Source organism: Pteronotus mesoamericanus, unplaced genomic scaffold (assembly GCF_021234165.1).
Source record: "Pteronotus mesoamericanus isolate MK-2021 breed Mesoamerican mustached bat unplaced genomic scaffold, CSHL_Meso_final contig_20, whole genome shotgun sequence".
Classification (NCBI taxonomy): Eukaryota; Metazoa; Chordata; class Mammalia; order Chiroptera; family Mormoopidae; genus Pteronotus; species Pteronotus mesoamericanus.
This window is the reverse complement of record NW_026555085.1, coordinates 70,024,672-70,043,152: the sequence shown is the minus strand read 5'-3', so window position 1 is coordinate 70,043,152 and position 18,481 is coordinate 70,024,672. Positions and strand designations below refer to the sequence as shown.

General features: G+C 38.8%; 1 protein-coding gene across 1 annotated transcript; it reads right to left on the bottom strand.

Annotated features, from left to right (window-relative positions):
- Window positions 1-5,873: 5,873 nt before the first annotated feature.
- LOC129067190 (nephrocan) lies at window positions 5,874-17,672 on the bottom strand. The gene is made up of 3 exons (XM_054568914.1): window positions 17,484-17,672; window positions 8,283-9,184; window positions 5,874-6,321 (listed from the first exon to the last, which is right to left on the bottom strand). Exons 1-3 carry the CDS (start codon window positions 17,670-17,672, stop codon window positions 5,874-5,876), a joined length of 1,539 nt encoding a protein of 512 aa, XP_054424889.1.
- Between the last annotated feature and the right edge of the window lie 809 nt (window positions 17,673-18,481).

Sequence of the window (18,481 nt, the reverse complement as noted above, 5' to 3'; positions counted from 1 at the left end):
GACCTTGTCTTGAAAATACTGCCCCACAGCAAGGTTCCCAGCACGGCACCGATACAGTGGGCCGCGTGAACAGGTCCCATCACTGAAGACAGTAATACACATCCAGGTACCCTGGGCCCCGGCATGCTTGCACTGAGACCTAGGCAGGCAGAGCACCCCCATGGCTGCACCACCAAAAGCCCCCAAACTCCAATTTCTGTACCATCCCAGATACGGTCATTTCTTGAATTATAATCATGCGGAAAAAAACAGCCAAGTCTTCCCTCCATAGTAGAATTCTGGGCCCAAGAAATTCCTGAGAAAACGACTCCAATTTCTGAAAGATAAAAGAATTACTGGCAGAAATTATTGTAATCAAGTAATTCTGCAGGCAGATGACAATACAATAATCAGTTTGCTGGCAGAGCAAGAACTCTTTCAGGGCTACACTCAAAAGTCACTGAGTATAGATAGGGGGGCTGTTTTTAGCCACTCCATTTAAAACTCTTCCCCTTTGTCCACCATTTACTTTTAACATTTTATCTCACTTTCCTGCTTTATTTTTGCTTATTGTGATTATGATTTAATATACCATGTATTTAATTATTTATTATATTTGTCAGAATGCCACAAAATGTGAGCTTCATGGTCACAGGGAATTTTGTCTCCTTTGTTCATCGTTGCACCCTCTGGCATGGAACAGTACCTGTACTGCGTAGACATCCAGTTTTCACTCAATAAATGGATGAATGAATGAATCAATCAATTGATCAATAAAAACTAACATAAAATAGGTAAACCAAGTCTCTTATTTCAAGCAGTTAAATAATCTCTTATCCCTTAAAAAATAATTGAAACTTCTTTTACAATAGAGCATAAAGTACTCCAATTCACTGAAAATGCTTTTTAAAACTTCTTTCCATTGTCAGTCAACACTTGACCAGCTTGGCTTCTTTCTTTTCATCACCGCTCTTTTTTTTTTTTTTTAATCAATTGTGTATTTTTTAAACCTATGAGTTCAGAGGCCACATTTCGTCACCATACGTGCTCCTACCCTGTGTCCCAGGGAAGTCAGAGCCCCGGGCCAAGGTGGCCCAGAGCGTAGCGGAGGGGGAAAGACACAGCCTGACTCTAAAACCTGCTTGCTTAATTTTCTCTCACTGGAGTGCAATATAAGATGTCTAAGAGCAGGGCAGCTCTGTCTTTTTTTAATGTTATTTTTTAATTACAGCTTACAGTCAATATTATTTTGTATTAGTTTCAGGCATACAGCATAGTGGTTAGACAAACCAATCTTTTTTTTTTTCTTTCTTTTTTCTTTTATTTTTTACAGAATAGGACAAAGGCTATATCTGAATCACAACAATTCAATAACAGGAACTATCAGGACAAGGAAGTGTGAGGAATTAAACTGTTTAGCTACACATTTTTCTTCCTTCACTGGAATGTAAAGGACCTTGCTTTAAAAGAATCACCCCCAGCCCTGGCCAAGTGGCTCAGTTGGTTGGAGTCGTCCTGTCCACCAAAAAGTCTGTGGATCTGATTCCTTGTCAGGCACATAGCTAGGTTGTGGGTTTGATTCCTGGTTGGGGTGTGTGCTGGAGGCAAATGATCAATGTTTCTCATTTAAGTTACTGAACAGAGAATAAAACGTTAGTTTTTGTTCTGTATACAAATATATCTAAATCATTCTTTTCACCACATCTTTATCTTTAAGGAAGTTCCACTGCTCTCAGTATTTGATTTAAACCCCCACCTTAGAATTATAGCATTCCTCAACCTTACCTCCTACTCATTCTTCCATGTCCTGCCTAAAGCCCATCTCTCCACTTACACCTCACCTCTCTGCATGAACTTCTCACGCTCTCCCATTCAGAATCTCTCTCCTCCCTTCTCAGAGTAGTTTCTGACTCGCAACATTTCTGGTTAATGACCATGTCACCTACACAGGTGTCTACTCCTAGCAAACCTGAGGGTCCATGGAATTAAATGTAATGGTGTTGTGTTTTTAATTTCAATTTTCACTCGATCATTGCTGGGGTGTGTCTTTATGATTAAGTCTCAGTTTTTTAGCGAGCCTTGCCTCTGAACTGTAAACTTAACAAGTGCTTTTTATTTACTCATTCACCCCCTTACAGAGGACAGGATTATAGCATGGGCTGGAGTTGGGTATTTTCCTTGCCCTCAGTCGGCTGGGCTCTGATAAAACCACAGTAGTTTAGGACCCGGTAAAATAATTCCTTTTGATCGCAGGCCTTGTTAAGAAAAACAGAATACTCTGGCATATTTCATAATGGTTCCTTTCCTTCTCCTGTTGCCAGAAGCATGAGGGGTTTTTCTGCAATATTCACTTGAGAGCCTCGTTTATTTGGTTCGTGGAGACAAAACTCACAAAAATGGGTGAGCCCTCCTGTGCCTGGGACCCCCAGATTTTTAAATTCTCAGACCTGTCCACTCTGAGCCTCCAGCAGTTCGTGAATTACATTGCAGCTCAGGGTTTCCTTCTGCTGCAGTGGTTCCCATGGAGGTTTCTGCCCCAGTAAGTTGCAATTCTCTGTATTCTACATCCTATCTGTCTCTGCCATTTAGGGGCAGAAGTTTGCCTGTTTGACTTGTCTAATGGATGCAAGAAGAGTTGTTATTTTTTTAGTTTGTCCAGCATTTTACATGTTGTTATGACGGACTGACAACTTCCAAGCTCCCTCCACCACAGCAGTTTTATACTGAGGAAACCAGAATTTTTGGCTACAACTTCAAAACCAGAGCATTATTTGATGAAGAGACAAGGGATTCCTTCAGAGTAAGGAGATTTTTCTAAGCATCAGCAATGAAGACATCTCTCCCAGCTAAAACCAGGACATCCACGAACCTCTTCCTTCCAATGAAGCTCACTTCATTGTTGGCAATTATTCAAATTCTGGGCTTCCAAACCAAGATGAGATTCTCACCCCCTTCTTCAAGGCTGAGGGAGAGACTAGTCTTTCATCTAAGAACAATCAGGCCCTTACGAAGTGCAACTTAAAGGCTTCAGACCAGGATTTGTGTGACCAAGGGAGCAAGCGATAGCCCGGCTATGACCAGGCAGGCAGTGGCTCAGTTTTGATGCTTGGCAGGTCTAAGCCGGTGTAATTTGAGTTGTTGGGAGGACCCACTGAGGCAAGAGAGCGCCTTCGGTATGGAGACATGCTGTCCACTGCCTAACCCCAGAGGTCGCCACTTACATATGCCATCATTGTGACTGGCACCTTGGAATAGAGCAATGTTTCCATTTGGAGAGGGAGGAGGACTTGCAAGTTCTAGTTCTGTCACTTTCTGTGTGTGTGAACCTGACAGTCAATCACTTCACTCCTATGAGCCTGAGCTCCCTCAACTGTTGAAGACGAGATTCTTTCTCAAAGTCTTCACAGCCTGGAGATTCTGATTATTTTTTTAAATATTTATTTATTCGAGAGAGGGGAAGGAAGGAAGAAAGGGAGAGAAACATGGATCGGTTGCCTCTGGCACACACCATGACAGGGGGTTGAACCCACAACCTATGCATGTGCCCTGACCAGGAATTGAACCAGCAATACCTTTTGCTTTGCAGGAAGATGCCCAACCAACTGAACCACACCCATCAGGGAAGGGATTCTGATTATTAATATCCAGGCAATGTCAGTGGGTATGAATTATTACACAGCAAGCACCATTAGTCTGTCTTAGAGAAAACTGTAGGTCTAACACATTAAAAGAGTTGAAACCCCACACAATAACAAGGAAAATCATGTCAGAGTTCCCTTACTTTTGTACTTCTGAGCTCAATGGCCCTGAGATACCTGTCAAAGTGCCAGGAAGTACTAGAAACCACAACATAAATAGGGTTCTTCTCAAAGGAGTGTCAATTTTAAAATGACATGTGGAGAAGAAAATATGGACATAAAGCAAGTGATGCAAAATTTGCTTAGAAGTTTGTTAAAACATGACACTCTGGAAAAAGTTTTGACTTCTGGTGGGCATCTTTCCTCATCCACTCAACCTCTACTGTTTACTTTCTCTGCCATTGGAGGTATTTTGATGGAAAACTTTATAAAATATTGCAATAGCTAAATCTTACCAATTCAAAGAAAAATTAATTGGAGTGGGGTTTTAGATTTATTTGCAAGTAGATGTTTTCCACAAGTAGATTAATAGAAAAAAAATTCTGCTGTCATACCTCTATCCCCAGACAGGCAACTCTCAAAAGCATGCAGTTAATCAAAAGGAAGGCAGCGTGGGGAAAATGTAGTATATCTCAAAGCGCAGTCCTTTTCAGGAAAGCCTTTGTAGAGACATCTGTAGTTTAAGGTGCTAATTTACATTTTTCCTTGCTGGTTTCCCTCCGTGGTGTGTGTGTGTGTGTGTGTGAGTGTAAATGTTTTATTGTTTATGCTATTACAGTTGCATAGCAAACCCGTTTTTCCCCTTTGGCCCCTTCACCCAGCCCACTGCCCTGCTCTCTCAGGCAGTCCCCACACTGCTGTTCATGGGTCATGCATACATGTTCCTTGGCTAATCCCTTCACCTTTCAACCAATTCCCATCTCTCCCTCTCCCTCCCCCTTACAACTGTCAGTCTGTTCTAGGATTCTATGCCTCTGATTCTATTTTGCTTATTAGGAGTTTCGTTCATTAGATTCCACATATAAGTGAGATCATATGGTATTTGTTTTTCACTGACTGGCTTATATCACTTAGCATAATAGTCTCCAGTTCCATCCATGCTGTCATAAAAGGTAAGAGTTCCTTCTTTCTCACTGCTGCATAGTATTCCATTGTGTAGATGTACCCAAGCTTTTTTATTTTATCCACCTACTGATGGACACTCAGACTCAGTCTTGGTAAGACTGTCAGGACCTCTTGTCCCTTAACCAAGAGAAAACATGTGACTCAAGAGAGGCCATTTACCCTCTTCCTCTGAGGATATGCATCATGAGAAGAGGGAAGCTAACACCATAGCAGGAGCACTTCATTCTCCAGAGAGAACCCTGAAGTACATCAAGGCCTCTCCATTACATCTTTCTGCCTGGGGCCCTGGAGCACTTGGGATCCCTATCCATTCCAGCTTCTTTGGATTTCTCCTTGATTGTGTAACCTAGTCCCTGTCTTTCTAATACATTCCTTCTTGCTCCAGTCAATCACGGTCAGTTTTTATTGCTCGCAACCAAAAGCCTGTAGTCTAGATCTACATATCTACATACCTATATCAGCCTCATATACAAAATCATCACTTTTAATTTGATAAAATGAACTACTTCATTTGCAGGAAGTTAGCCAGATGGCGATTTTATTTCATATTGTTATTTGTCTACGTTTCAGTATAAAACACAAGGAAATTACTTTTAGCATGGGAGGAATCTTACACTTTCTTACCCCTGCTCCTTTCTGCTTTCCTCCCCTCACCTCCCCTTATCTTAACCCTCATTTCATTCTTTAAAAAAAAAAGACTTACAAAAAAGAGTGTTTTATATATCTAAATGCATAGTATATTTCTGCCTACAACATTTAACATCCAAAAACTGTTTCTGGAGCATGGAGAATATATAGGGCAGCAAACTACTCTGCATGATCCCATAATAATAGACACTTGTCATTGTGCATTTGTCAAGACCCACAGAATGTTGAAAGTGAAGTATGAACCCTGATGTAAACTGTGGGCTTCGGGAGAGGTTCGTCGACTGTAGTAAACGTGCCTCTCTGGTGGGGGATTGTATAACGGGGAGGGCGGGGGCGCCGTGCCTGTGTGGGAGCAAGGCGTGTCCAGGAGATCTCTGTACCTTCCTTGCAATTTTGCTGTGAATCTAAAACTGCTCTAAAAATGAAACCTATTTTAAAACAAGAAACAGAAACTTTTTTCTAAACTGTAAACTAAACTCACACTTAATCGATTTCATAGTCATAATAATCATCATCCATGTTGATTCTGATGCTGGAGTGCTCGTCAGGTTTTGGTTTCTTTTTGGTCTCTTTGTTTTTCTCAGTCAGGTGCAGATGTTGCTCACATTGCCTCATGATCTTCTTGGAAGACATCCAGCTCTCCCCTTGTCTTTCTGCTGGTGCTGCACATTGTCCTCCCCTCACATCTGTTCCCTTAGCCTTCAGGACCTCCCTCGCTCTTAGGAGACTGCAGGTGCAATTCCATGGATTTCCATCCAGATACAGGTGCCGGAGGCGGGGCAGCCCCTCCAAGGCTTTGAGGTCTAAGGCAGAGATCTTGTTGTTCCTAAGGTTCAGAACCTGAAGCTGCTTCAGATCCTTGAGCTCCCTCTCAGCAATATCCTGGATGGCATTGCCTTTTAGGTCCAGCCTGGCTAACGTCCCAGGGAGCCTGCAAAAGCACAGAAACAGTTGGGAGGGAAGGTCATGTCCATTATTCCACACCTGCAAAGAAACTCAGATTGAGCAACACCTACTAGAAAAAAATTATTTTTAAAAAGTAAGTTTAAGTGCAAACCTCAGTTTTATGTATAGGTCTTTAACCCTTCCTCATAAGTCTTATTTTATAACTCTAGTTTTCTCTCATTCCTAGTCATAAAACTCTTTAATATTTTTCTTATCAAATGAGATCACATAAATAAATTGATAAGAAAAATACTAAGTTCCCACTATTTTAGTTGAAAAAAGCCATGAATCAATAATTTATAGAAATAAAACAATGTTCCTCCCTTCCCAGGACAGCTGTAAGGAAAAATAAATTTATATAAATTCATTGTTGATCTTAGTCAGTAGTTATTAAATGTTAGGTATTATTTTTCCATCAATTAGCATATTGAGGCAAACGTGATAGGTATTTTAATATATGTGTAAACCGTAAACCATTATTCTTGATGAAATGTAGAAGAGAAGATGGTAGGCAAAATAAGGGATTTGTGGGAATAGTTTGTGACAGAAGTAGGTTGCATGTGTTTACAGTTTATTTACAGAAAACTAAATTTTAAAGTGTAACTGTGTATGAATAAGAAGCATGCAAATAAAAAGAAAGAAAGAGCATATTGCTTCGAACTCATAAATTAAAAATTTTAAATTTAAATATAAGGAAGAGATATTATTGTAGTTTTAATTCTTCTTGGGAGGAAAACCACAGAGAAACTTTTCTGAGTCATTCCCACTTTTCAATTCAAAGAAAAGGCAAGGACTGTGGGTGGGGTGGTGGCAGAGAATTTAAAAATCGCTCTCTCCAGGAACTTTGCTCTCCTAGCTGGCCAGGCCCTGTGATGGAGCAGGTGGTTCTGTTGCTTAATTTAAGCCTCCGAGGCCTGGCACATTCCCATCTCATGTTACTTGCCCCGTTGTCCTTGGGCCCTAGTCCCCAAGCCTGGCTGCACATTAAATCATCTGGGCAGCTGTGTAAGAACACTGATGTCTGGGCCCCCACCCTGAGTGTCTGATTTAATTGGCTCGAAGAGATGTCTGAACATCAATATATTTTTCAAAGTATGGATGGATTTCATTTGGAAAAATCACTCTTTGAGGTTTGTTTTGGATATGGTTATCACTCTGTATAATAGAAAATCCATTTTTTAACTAGAAAAAATTAACACTTATACGTATCAAGGATAATTTTTTCCCTTTGTCATTGGTAAGAAAAATTATTGTAACTAAAAATGAAAATAGGTAAATGGAGTGTCATTAAGATTCTACAGAGGCCAAAAGCTGGTATATTATGAGAAATTGATAATAATAATAAGCAGGGCAAGAAGCCATTTTTTTTCCCATTAAGTGCTAAAAAGAAAAAGAATCCATGGGTAGGCACATATAATAAACATCATAAAAATTTTTATAGAAAATAATAGTGTTGCATTTTTCTGTTTTTTAAAAACTTATCTACTTTAAAATGTAGAACAGGGGTCAAAATAAATAAATAAAGTAATGTAAACATGTACATTAATTATAAATTATGACTGGTTTGGGGAAATAGGTACAGTGGGTTGAGTAAAGAGGGAGAAATATTTGGAAAGAGAAATTAAGCGTGAGGGGGGGTGTGTGTGTGTATGGGAGAGAGAGAGAAGGGAGAGAATGAAGAGACAACCAAAACGAGAAGGTAAGAAAAACACAAAAGGACTCACAGAGAGACACACAGGCAAAATAAATTAAGTTAGTGCAGTATTCAGTTTGTGGGCTGGAGATCCCAAACCCTTGTTTAAAACTTCTGCCGCCAAAACCCTTGGATAGCCTAGATCAGATCATTTATGTTTGCTCTAACTAGTGTTCTTGCCTGTATGTTGTGCTAATTGCCCCAATCTTTGCAGAACTTTTATAATATAACCATAAATGGTGACGCTGCCTTACCTTAGAGGTATAGACAACAGCAGGTTCTGCTCCAGTGCCAGGTTGGAGAGCTGGGAACACCTCTGCAGGGCTCCAGCTTCAAACAAGCTGACGAAGTTGTTGTCCAGAAACAAATGTTTCAAGTCTCGGAGGTCCTGGAAGTCTTGCACTGTAACTCTCTGAATCAGATTATTGCTAATATCAAGCTTTTGTAGCCTTGCCGGTAGTCTGAGGGGCAACATTTGAAGCTGGTTTTGGGACAGTTCGAGAGTGGTTAAATTGGCAAGAAGTTGTGCCCCTTCAATGGAAGAGAGTGAGTTTTCTGACAGGTAAAGATGCAATAAATTCTCCAAGTGTTTCATATCTCGAAACCTTACCACTTTGAGCTGGTTTCTCTCCATCTTTAAAGAGAGCAAGGATTTGGGCAGATTAACGGGAATTTTAGTCAGAAAGTTACCACTGAAACTGAGAAACTGCAAAGACTGAAGAGAAGTAAAGAAGCCAGCTGGTATGAGATGTAGTTTATTATTCTCCATACTCATATGTTTCAGATGGGGCAGTGCCAGCGGCCCAGCCACAGACTCGATGTTATTGCCATCCAACATCAAACTTTGCAAACTGGTGAGGGAGGAGAACATGCTGGGAGAGAGAGAAGAGATCAGGTTGTTTTTAAGTTCAAGGGTTTTTAATTTCTCCAGTCCTTCAAAATCAGTTCTGTGTAGGACATAGATTGAATTATCATTTAGTTTTAATACTTCAAGACTGGCTGGGAGAGCCCTGGGGACTCGTCTGAGCTTATTTTTCCAGAGTTCCAAGGTCTTCAAGGTACGCAGAGTTTTGAAAGTATCATTTTCTACCGATTCTGTTCCACTGGCCAGAAGAATAAAATCTTCTAGAGCCAACATCTGGGTGAAGTGAGATAGCTACAAAAAACAAAACAAAAACAAAAACAAAAGGCAGGGGCAAGGAGGGAGGATGGAAACAGTAAACTAAGATTATTGTAAGAAAACAAAACATGTACTAGCTAGTATGCAATTCTGATACTTCAAATTTCCCTTCAGGAGCTATTTTAAATTATCTTTTGGAAAGGATGGAAACTCAGGTCCTGACTACTTTTGTTTATGATTGTCAACACTGGAAGATATCAAAAGTGTTTTATGCACTTTCAAGCATGGTTGTTAGACACGTAGTACCAGCCAACTTTTGCTGTATGTTCTCTGATCCAGCAAGTTTACTTCTTTCTAGGCAGAAATACTTACAAATTACAGAATGATTTATGGGATATGATGTTCTTTGTTGTACCATTTTATAATAGCCAAAAATAAAAACAGTCTTTCACCAAACTAATAGCAGTTGGTAACTCTAGAGTGTAAGATTACGTGGGATTTTCACTATCTTTCAGTGCTTGGACTTTTTTAAATTATAAACTAACTTTGATTTTTTTAAACCATTAAAAGTTAAAGTTTTAAATGTCCTAAATACTATTATCAAGGGGATGGGCCTATCAGAGAAATGTTTTCAACTGTATCATATTTTGGAAACTAGCCTTCTGCTCTCTACCCTTCCCTCCCCCTCCCCCAATTTGCACTTCACTGATAAACAAGATCCGTGAAGACACAAAAGGGATATATGTGTCTCCACCTCTATGGAGCAAGGAGTATGTTCATGCGTATATCCCAGACCTAATGCTACTCCTCCCCTAGATTTCAGAAAGTACCAAATCTGATATACTATATCCACAATTTACAAATTCAAGTACTCCTATCTCTCTCCATGTCCTCCAGCCTCCTAGCTTGACCTCCATCTTTTCTGTGGTTTTATGGAATCCTTGGTATTTGGCTCTAGGAGTAAGATCACATTTAGGCAGAAAGAGGAATCTTCCAGGTTTTCTTCAGCTTGATAAATTTCACAAAATGTTCAACCTTCTTTAGAATTCAATTAAGATGGAACTTTAAATGCCAATTTTACATGTCTTACACTTTCTAAATGCTTGATTTTATTATGCAGTTGAGTCCTTTTATAATATCAATGTGCAATTAATATCTTCAAAGTGGGTTCATTTTGCATCTCACATTTTTATCACAGGTATGTAAATTCTGGAAGGACATGTGATGAGAATTATGGTAACGCATATGTTCAAGCATTTCTTAATATGATATTCTATTAGAAGAATTTCATGTTAAAATTTCCATAAACAGATGTTTTTAATTTTAATAGTTTTGGCAGCTGCCTTTGGTTATATATTGCTGCTAACATTTGTTTGGGTTTTTTTTTTACTGTTTAATCAGTTGTATTGATTAGTCCTAATCCCAATAGTAATAGCGAATTTATTCTTACATTTGTTGAATATCTGCAAGTGTGAAGTGCTTTCTTTTATGTTATCATTAATTCTCCTAATAACCCTTCAAGTTTGCTATTATCAGCACTGACTTATATCTGAGGGAATTAGGAGGTTGGTAAGTGAAAGAGCTGAGTTTTCAAAAAGCTTTATTGGACTTCAAAGATCTTTTTTCCTCAGTTCACCATTTTCTAATGCATTTTCTGTTGTACTTGGTCTACAACTGTTCTCAGAAAAGACTCAAGATCTGGACACAAACCACAGAGTTTCAGAGAAGCAGAGATCTTAGAGATTGTCTAGTGCAAATATTTCATTTAAAAGATAAAAAATTTCTTCAGATAAATTCCCAGAGGTGGAATTGCTGGGTCCTAAGACAGTTCCATTTTTAATTTTTAGAGGTATCTCCTTCCTGCTTTCCACAGTGGCTGTACCAGAAACCTGAAATACTAATTTGAAAGAACATAAGCACCTCTATGTTCATTATGGTTATTTGCTATCACCAAGATATGGAAGCAGCCCAAGTGTCCATCAGTAGATGAGTGGATAAAACAACTATGGGATATTTACACAATGGAATACTACTCAGCTATAAAAAAAAAAAATGAAAGAAAAGAAAAGAAAATTTTACCCTTTGTGACAACCTGGATGGACCTGGAGAACATTATGCTAAGTGAAATAAGCCAGTCAGAGAAAGACAAATACCACATGATTTCACTCATAAGTGGAAGCTAATGAGGAAACTGAACTAACAAGCAAAACTGATACAGATTCATAGATAAAGAGCAGGCTGACAGCTCTGGTAGGGGGCGGTTAGGGGGTGGAGGGTTTGAGCAAAACGGAAAAATGACTCATGGACGAGGACAACAGTGTGGTGCTCACAAGGGTGGGGGAGGGGTGCAAGGGGGCTAAATGGTAATAGAAAAAATACAATAAGAATAAATTTTAAAAGAAATAAAGTTTATTTTACCTCCGAGAGAGAGAGAGAGAGAGAGAGAGAGAGAGAGAGAGAAAGAATTTCAGGCCAAAAAAAAAAAAGAAATTAAATGACCTGCCCCAAACTCAGTGTTCTTTAATCTTCTTTCCATTCTGAAGTGCCTTTTGCTAGGCTTTTCTTTCATATAAAGTCAGAAACGACTCTAGACACAGATCGTCACTTCTTGAACTGTTGATCTCCCAAAAGGAGAACTTACATCGTTAATACTTCCACTTCTGTTTGAGTGACCATAAACCCTAAAAGACTGCTGACAATGCGGTAAGTCTCAACGCTGACGTGGATCTGAATGGGCAATTTGTTTGGGGAGGAAACAAAGTGTGGTATCAGAGCTCCCGTTTGTCAGTTTGTCTTGATTTCTCTCTGTAAGTATACGAAGGTCTAAGTAGTAAATACAGTCCATATTCTAAACTGAATCCAATGGATAGTTGTTTTCTTTTATTAAGCATAGAAAACTGTTCCCTTTTTGTCAGAGTCAATGCAGGTTATTTTTGATTATTAATTAAATGGCTACCATTATTTAAGTATTTACCAAGTTTATCTTTACAAAGTCCTATGTATAAACATGATTATTCTCTTTTCAGAGAGGGAAACTAAGGCTCCTGGAGGTGAAATAACCTATTTAAGTATGTCTAGCCAGCAACTTGAAGAGTTGGGCTTGTAAACTAGATTTTTACATATTTTTCACCTTGCCCCTATATCAAGCATTTAGCTCAAGAATATCCAGTTCTGGTGGCACACACAATGAGGAAGACACCCACTGATATTCACCTTTTCAGTTGAGTTCGAAGAGCTGACAAAAGGAAAAAAAATAACTCTGCTAGACCTGTTTTCCCATTTCCCTGGCCTAAGCAGGACTGTTCTCAAGAGATAGGGAAAGGAGTGCTTTTGCCCTAGAGCTAACCTTGGGGTTGCTGGTAGTTTTTCCAATGCTGCTTAGAAAGCAAGGCCTGTATGGCTTGGCGTTAACAATTTGGCACAGGAATCTTCACTAAGTATAATTCCTGCCATCACAGTTTTACAGTTTAGTCAGCCCAATACATATGAAAAGTTACAATAAAATGTGCAAAGTGTTTTAAAAATAAGCAAGGCAAGTAAAATGAAGTGGAGTAGAAGGGCACCTCCTGCTGGCTTCCCTATAAAAAGCTTTGACTCTGCTTTAAATTCTGGGCTGACTTTGCTTCAAGCATTAGAGGGCCACACACCTTTCTTGGGCTTCTTTTAAGTCTAATGTACACACAAAACTGACATGCCCTCACAGTGACTGCCTCAGACATGTGTGAACCAAGACAGCAAGAAATTTTTTAAACAATGCTGGAATTTTTTCTTATCATCAAAGCAACACTTGTTCTCTGTAAACTATTTTAAAAATTCTAGAAAGTATGGGGAGAGTATAAAGATTTTCTGTAATTGCCTCACTCAGTGGTAAACCTTGTTTATATATTTCTTACCCAGGAGGAATTTTAAGTAACTTCTTCCACAAAAAATGTAACGTGCAATCATTTTAATTGACTGCCATCATAAAGACATTCCTATTTGTCCTCCAAATGTAAAAGCTAAAAATATAAAACTGTTAGAAGAATATATGGGCATAAATTTTCATGATGTTGGTTTTGGTAAAAGCTACTTTAGACATGACACCAAAAGCAAAAGTGAACAAGACAAAATAATAGATAAACTGGACTTAATGAAAATTGGAATCTTTTGTGCTTCAGAAGACATCATCAAGAAAATGAGACAACCCACAGAATGGGTAAAAATTTTCACAAATAATATATCTGATAGGAGATTTGTATTTAGCAGATATAAAGAACTCCTACAACTCAATAATAAAAAGGCAACCCATTTAAAAATGAGCAAAGGATTCATATAGATACTTCTCCAAAAAAGATTTACAAATGACCAATAAGCAAATGAAAAGATGCTCAACATCATTAGTCATTAGTCATATAAAGGTCAAAACATAATGAGATACCACCTGACACCCACTAGAATGGCTATGACCTTAACAGCAAACAAAAAAGAAAGGTAAAGAAAGGCAACAAACCTTAGCAAGTATGAGGAGAAATTGAAACTTTGCTGTGGGAATGTGAAATAAGGCAGTTCCCTTAATATTAAACATAGACTTACTATATGACCCCAAAATTTCATTCTTAGTTATATACCCACGAGAAATGAAAACACGTGTCCACACAAAAACATGTATTTGCATGTTCATAGCAGCATTATATATAGTAGCTGAAAATAGCAAACAACCCAAATGTCCATCAACTGATCAATAGATAAACAAATTGTAGTATATACAATGAAATATTTTTCAGCCTTTAAAAGGAAGGAAATTCTGACATATGCTACAACATGGATAAACCTTGGGGACATTATTTTAAGTAGAGGTCTAGTAGGCAGCTGGATAAGTCTCAAACATGCAGGAAAGTTATGGCAGAAACTCAGTTATGGGAGCCATGATCATTCGCATAAAGTGAAGTCAGCTATGGAGGGTGTGTGCAGTAAGAAAAGGGATGGCTGAGGATTGAGACTCCCTGGAAAGCCAAAAACTAAGGTGCAGTGGAGGGGAAAACACACCTATAAAATGGCAGAAAGGAACTATCAGGGAGAAATAACAATGACTTAAAAGTATAGAGTCATGGAAGGCAAGAAAGTGAGAATTTCAAGAAATAGGTGTGAGCCAATGCCTGAGAGAGAAGAGTTTTAGTTATGTGGAACAGGCAGAAACCAAACAGAGGTGGCTTAAAGAATAAATACAATATGAAGGAGTGTTGGGATATAAGTACAGCCTGAGCTTTCAGAGTTTTGCAAATAAAGATAGTAGCAAGAAGAGTCATAGAGTTAAAAGACTTATTTTTATAGTAACGCAAGGAGCATATTTGTAAGCTAGGGCAGGGAGCTAGCAAAGAAAGAACAACTGAAGATATGGGAGTGGGGCGGATGATGAAGCAAGCTTTGGGAGAGGTGAGAAAGAAGGAATCAAGGGCAGGAGAGGGAGGTGGCTTTGAAGAGGAGAGACATTTCCTCTCCAGAGGAAAGATCTTGCAGGATTGGATGGAAACAAGTTAGAAGGAATTGAGGGAGATCGAGGCAAATGGCTATCATTTTATCATGATTTGTCAATAAAAGGGGAGGGGTCAGCCATTTGGTGAGAATAAGGAGAGCAGGGATTGAGAAGGGAATCCAAAACTGTACTGAAATTTTGGAAGATGTCGAGAAACTTACAAAGAGTTGAAAGGATAAATGGATGACACTGAAGATCCAGATGCAGCTGGAGACCTTGAATGAATACACATACATACACATACACACAGACACACGCACACAGATATGTGTAAAGAAGTTGTATGATCCACTCCAGCAGCACACAGATGTTCAGGTATATGAGAAACAAAGAAAAATGTACACTCTAATTTAAGACTGCGGCTTTGCTAGATAGGTGTTCAGATAATTCAGGTGTGAAAAGGAAGCAGGTATTTAAAAACGACGGATATGAAATACTGTACACTGATTATCTGAGAGAACAGGGGGAGATCTAGGGTTAGGATTCTCCATAAGGTAGAAAACTAAGTGCAGTGGATGACAGCTGAACGGAAAGGAGATGAGGACCAGGGCGTGGGTGTGGGAGGTCAAGAATATCGAGTGAAGAAATTTCAGGTTTAGAGAGGATTATGATATAACTAAGACAGTAGATGGCTATTGTCAAGTAGAAATGCAGATAAAGACTTATTTATGAATTCAAGGAAGGGTGAGACTAGGATATTGGACACTGAAGCCACCCAAGGGACACAGAGTTTGGGACGGCAAGGAAGACCAGAGCCAGGAGGAGAGGGGCCAGGGCACAGTGTAAGAAAGACAGAAGAGTAAGGAGCTTTACAGCCTGATAGCATGCGCCTCCAAAGAAGTAGGAATTTTTGTGGATAAGTGGATAAATAAAATCCCTCTTTTCTTGAGGGAAGGAACTGTGACTTTTTCATGTTTTATTCCAAGCCTCAAACATGACTCAATTATATAACAAGAATAGAAATAATTTTAAATTGTGATATATATGCACTATATGTATGTATATGTATTTGTGTATAGATGTATATAAATGTGTGATGTGTGTGCATGTATTTCTATATATGTCTATAATTTCAATTGCAATTAATCTGAAGATCCATTGTAAGGTATTTTTTCTTTGAATATAGCCATCCTAGTCTGTAATTCAAAACAAACACGCTGAATATACATTGTATTCACCAAATACAAGTGAAATATGGTCATTTAAAACCTAACTGTTTTTAACGGAGTAAATAGAAATATTATTGCTCAGAGCTTTTCATTTCCTTCACAAAACAATTCTGTGTTTCACCAACATTCCTCCTGGGAGCTGTCTTTCCAAGAGACAGCTAACTGGGCTAAAGTCAACAAAGTGGCAATACTGCTGTTCAGTGAACCGAAACCAGTGACAAATAGGTTGATTCAAAAATTGAATTTAAGGAGAGGTATAATTTCATCTTCCTGGCTTCAGAGCAGCCGTGTAGGATCATTATCAGGCTTAGGTGACCCTTTAGCTCTCAGCATCTCAAGTCCTCAGAACAAATATTTAAGCACCTTGCCCTTTAACCAGGTGTCTTGCTTGAATGCTAAGATCTGACCAGGTCAGACTCGCTCTCTAGCATTAGGCACTACTGGATTAGAAGAAGAAAGTAAACAGATGACCACTAGGCAATTGGGCATATTAAAGCTTGACATAAATACCATAGCACGTGTTTTAAACCCTCTGTGTTTATGTGCACCCACATTAAAATTTCTTAACCAAATGAAAGGGAGGGGGCGTTCTATTTGAAGAGAAAGTATGTTCGCCTGCTGACTCTGCACCTGGTTCACAAAGAGGCATTTCCTTATTTTAGAATTTGAACTGATGAGGGAGAAGCAGCAACCAGTAAAGGCAAAATCAGAGAGCCATAGATTTTTCCATCTAGACGGGACGTGGGATCACCTATTTAACCTAGCGTGCTCACTATGAAGTAGTAAAAAGTGAGTAGCAGAGACTTTTAACTGCTTGCTAAGATGGTTGTCTCTGTAGGTAGGGGAGCCAACTAGGGAGAGACTCCTAGTCTCTTGATCCCTTTCAAACACTAAAGGCCAAGAACAAAAGTGACTTTATGTTGTAAAGGTCAGGCAAATCTCTAGCTCTCTTTTCATTGCCCTCTGAATAGCTAAGCATAAAAATAAAAGTCATAATTAAAAGCACATAGAATGAGAATTACAGCAACATGGCAAAACAAAAAAAGGTACAGGTTTTCTCAAAGATGCTAATGATTGGTTGGATGTAAGGTTTGTGTGAATAATTCTCATATGCTGGGTTCATCTTGATAGTCCTGTAATGCTCTTAGTATCGTCCACCTTCTACAGCACAAACAAAACTACGTTTTCGCTGGAAAGGACTTGTTCTTAATCCTGGGGATATAACATGGTTATATGCTCCCAAACTCTTTTTGTTAAGAAAGAGCCATTTCTTTACTTTTACTTTGCAACAACAAAATTAGAAAAATTTTTTAATAAAAGCTAAAATAATATATCATTAATTATAGATTCTGGGTTAAAAAAAATTTGTGTGGGGGCGGGGTCGGGGGTGCTGCTTCTCCAGAAAGAAATATCCAGAGGCATATACCCACCTCAGTAGTACAGAGAAAGCTGGTAACTAGTGCAACTACCCAAACTTGATATGTTCTTATTCTTCTTTATTAGTTTTTAAGGTTTAACCTTTAAGTTTTGAGTTTTAACTTTTAAGCTCTGATTATTTCAATTAAGTTCACAGTCCCATACTCACCCTTTACCCTGCCATACCAAAAAAAAAAAAAAAAAATTGCGCCAACTTGCATGTAAAAAGAGCAGTTACCTGAAGGTGCTGAATTTTGCTGTGGCTGATGTAGAGCTTCTTTGTGGTGGAGGGGATCCCTGAGGGTACCTCCATCAGCCTGTAGCATTGCACCGACTGCACAGAATCACAGCTACATCTTCCAGGACAGTTGGCATCGAAACCATCGCTAAGAGAGAGCAAAACAAGGAATGCATAAAGCAGATGCATCTTCCAAAACAAGGCCTCTCAGGTAGCAGGCGAGTGTTTCGGTGATGTCTCACTCTTTATACCATGAAATCTGATAATAGAATCTTATGAATGTGTACTCTGTCAATGTAGGAAGACAGGAAAAAAAAATTTTCAATTTGTCTGGGTTAAAATGTTAGCAACCATTACAAAGAGGAAGGGGCTTAAACATTGATAAGCTGCCTTAATATTTGTAAGCGAGCAAAACCCTATGTTATTTATGGCTTGGAAGGCTAATCTGCAAACACCTCTATTATCTGCAGTTTCCTTGTTTTGTTAAATGTGACATGAGGGAATTAGTGGGAAAAGACAAAGAGCTGTTTTATAGGGGGTTATAAAACCTTTGAATTTTCTGTGACCCTATATTAAAACCATTTTTGCAGGACTGCAACAGGCAGGTGTTTGCTTCTCACATTACCTAGTATGGGAAAATAGGCAGGTTTCGATTTAATATTGTTTCAGTTACATTTTATTGCTAGGTGAAACAATGAGGTACAATAGAGAGAGATTTAGAGCTACAGATAAGTATTCAATGTATCTATCACTTGATCCACTGGACTTCCGAATGTTGTATTTGGAAAACATTTTCGTTAATCAAAAATAGTGTTGACTCAAATGAGAATGAGACATCAAGATGGGTCTATTATCTTCATCTATTTTTAATGGTAAGAGAAAATGCCTCTCGTTTCTTCAGAGGAACTTGGTTGTGAAATCTGACTGGAGAGGGAAAACTTCACTTGTCCTGGTCACTCCTTTGTTGTGGCTTTTTGTCTTGCCTTGGCCATCCCTGC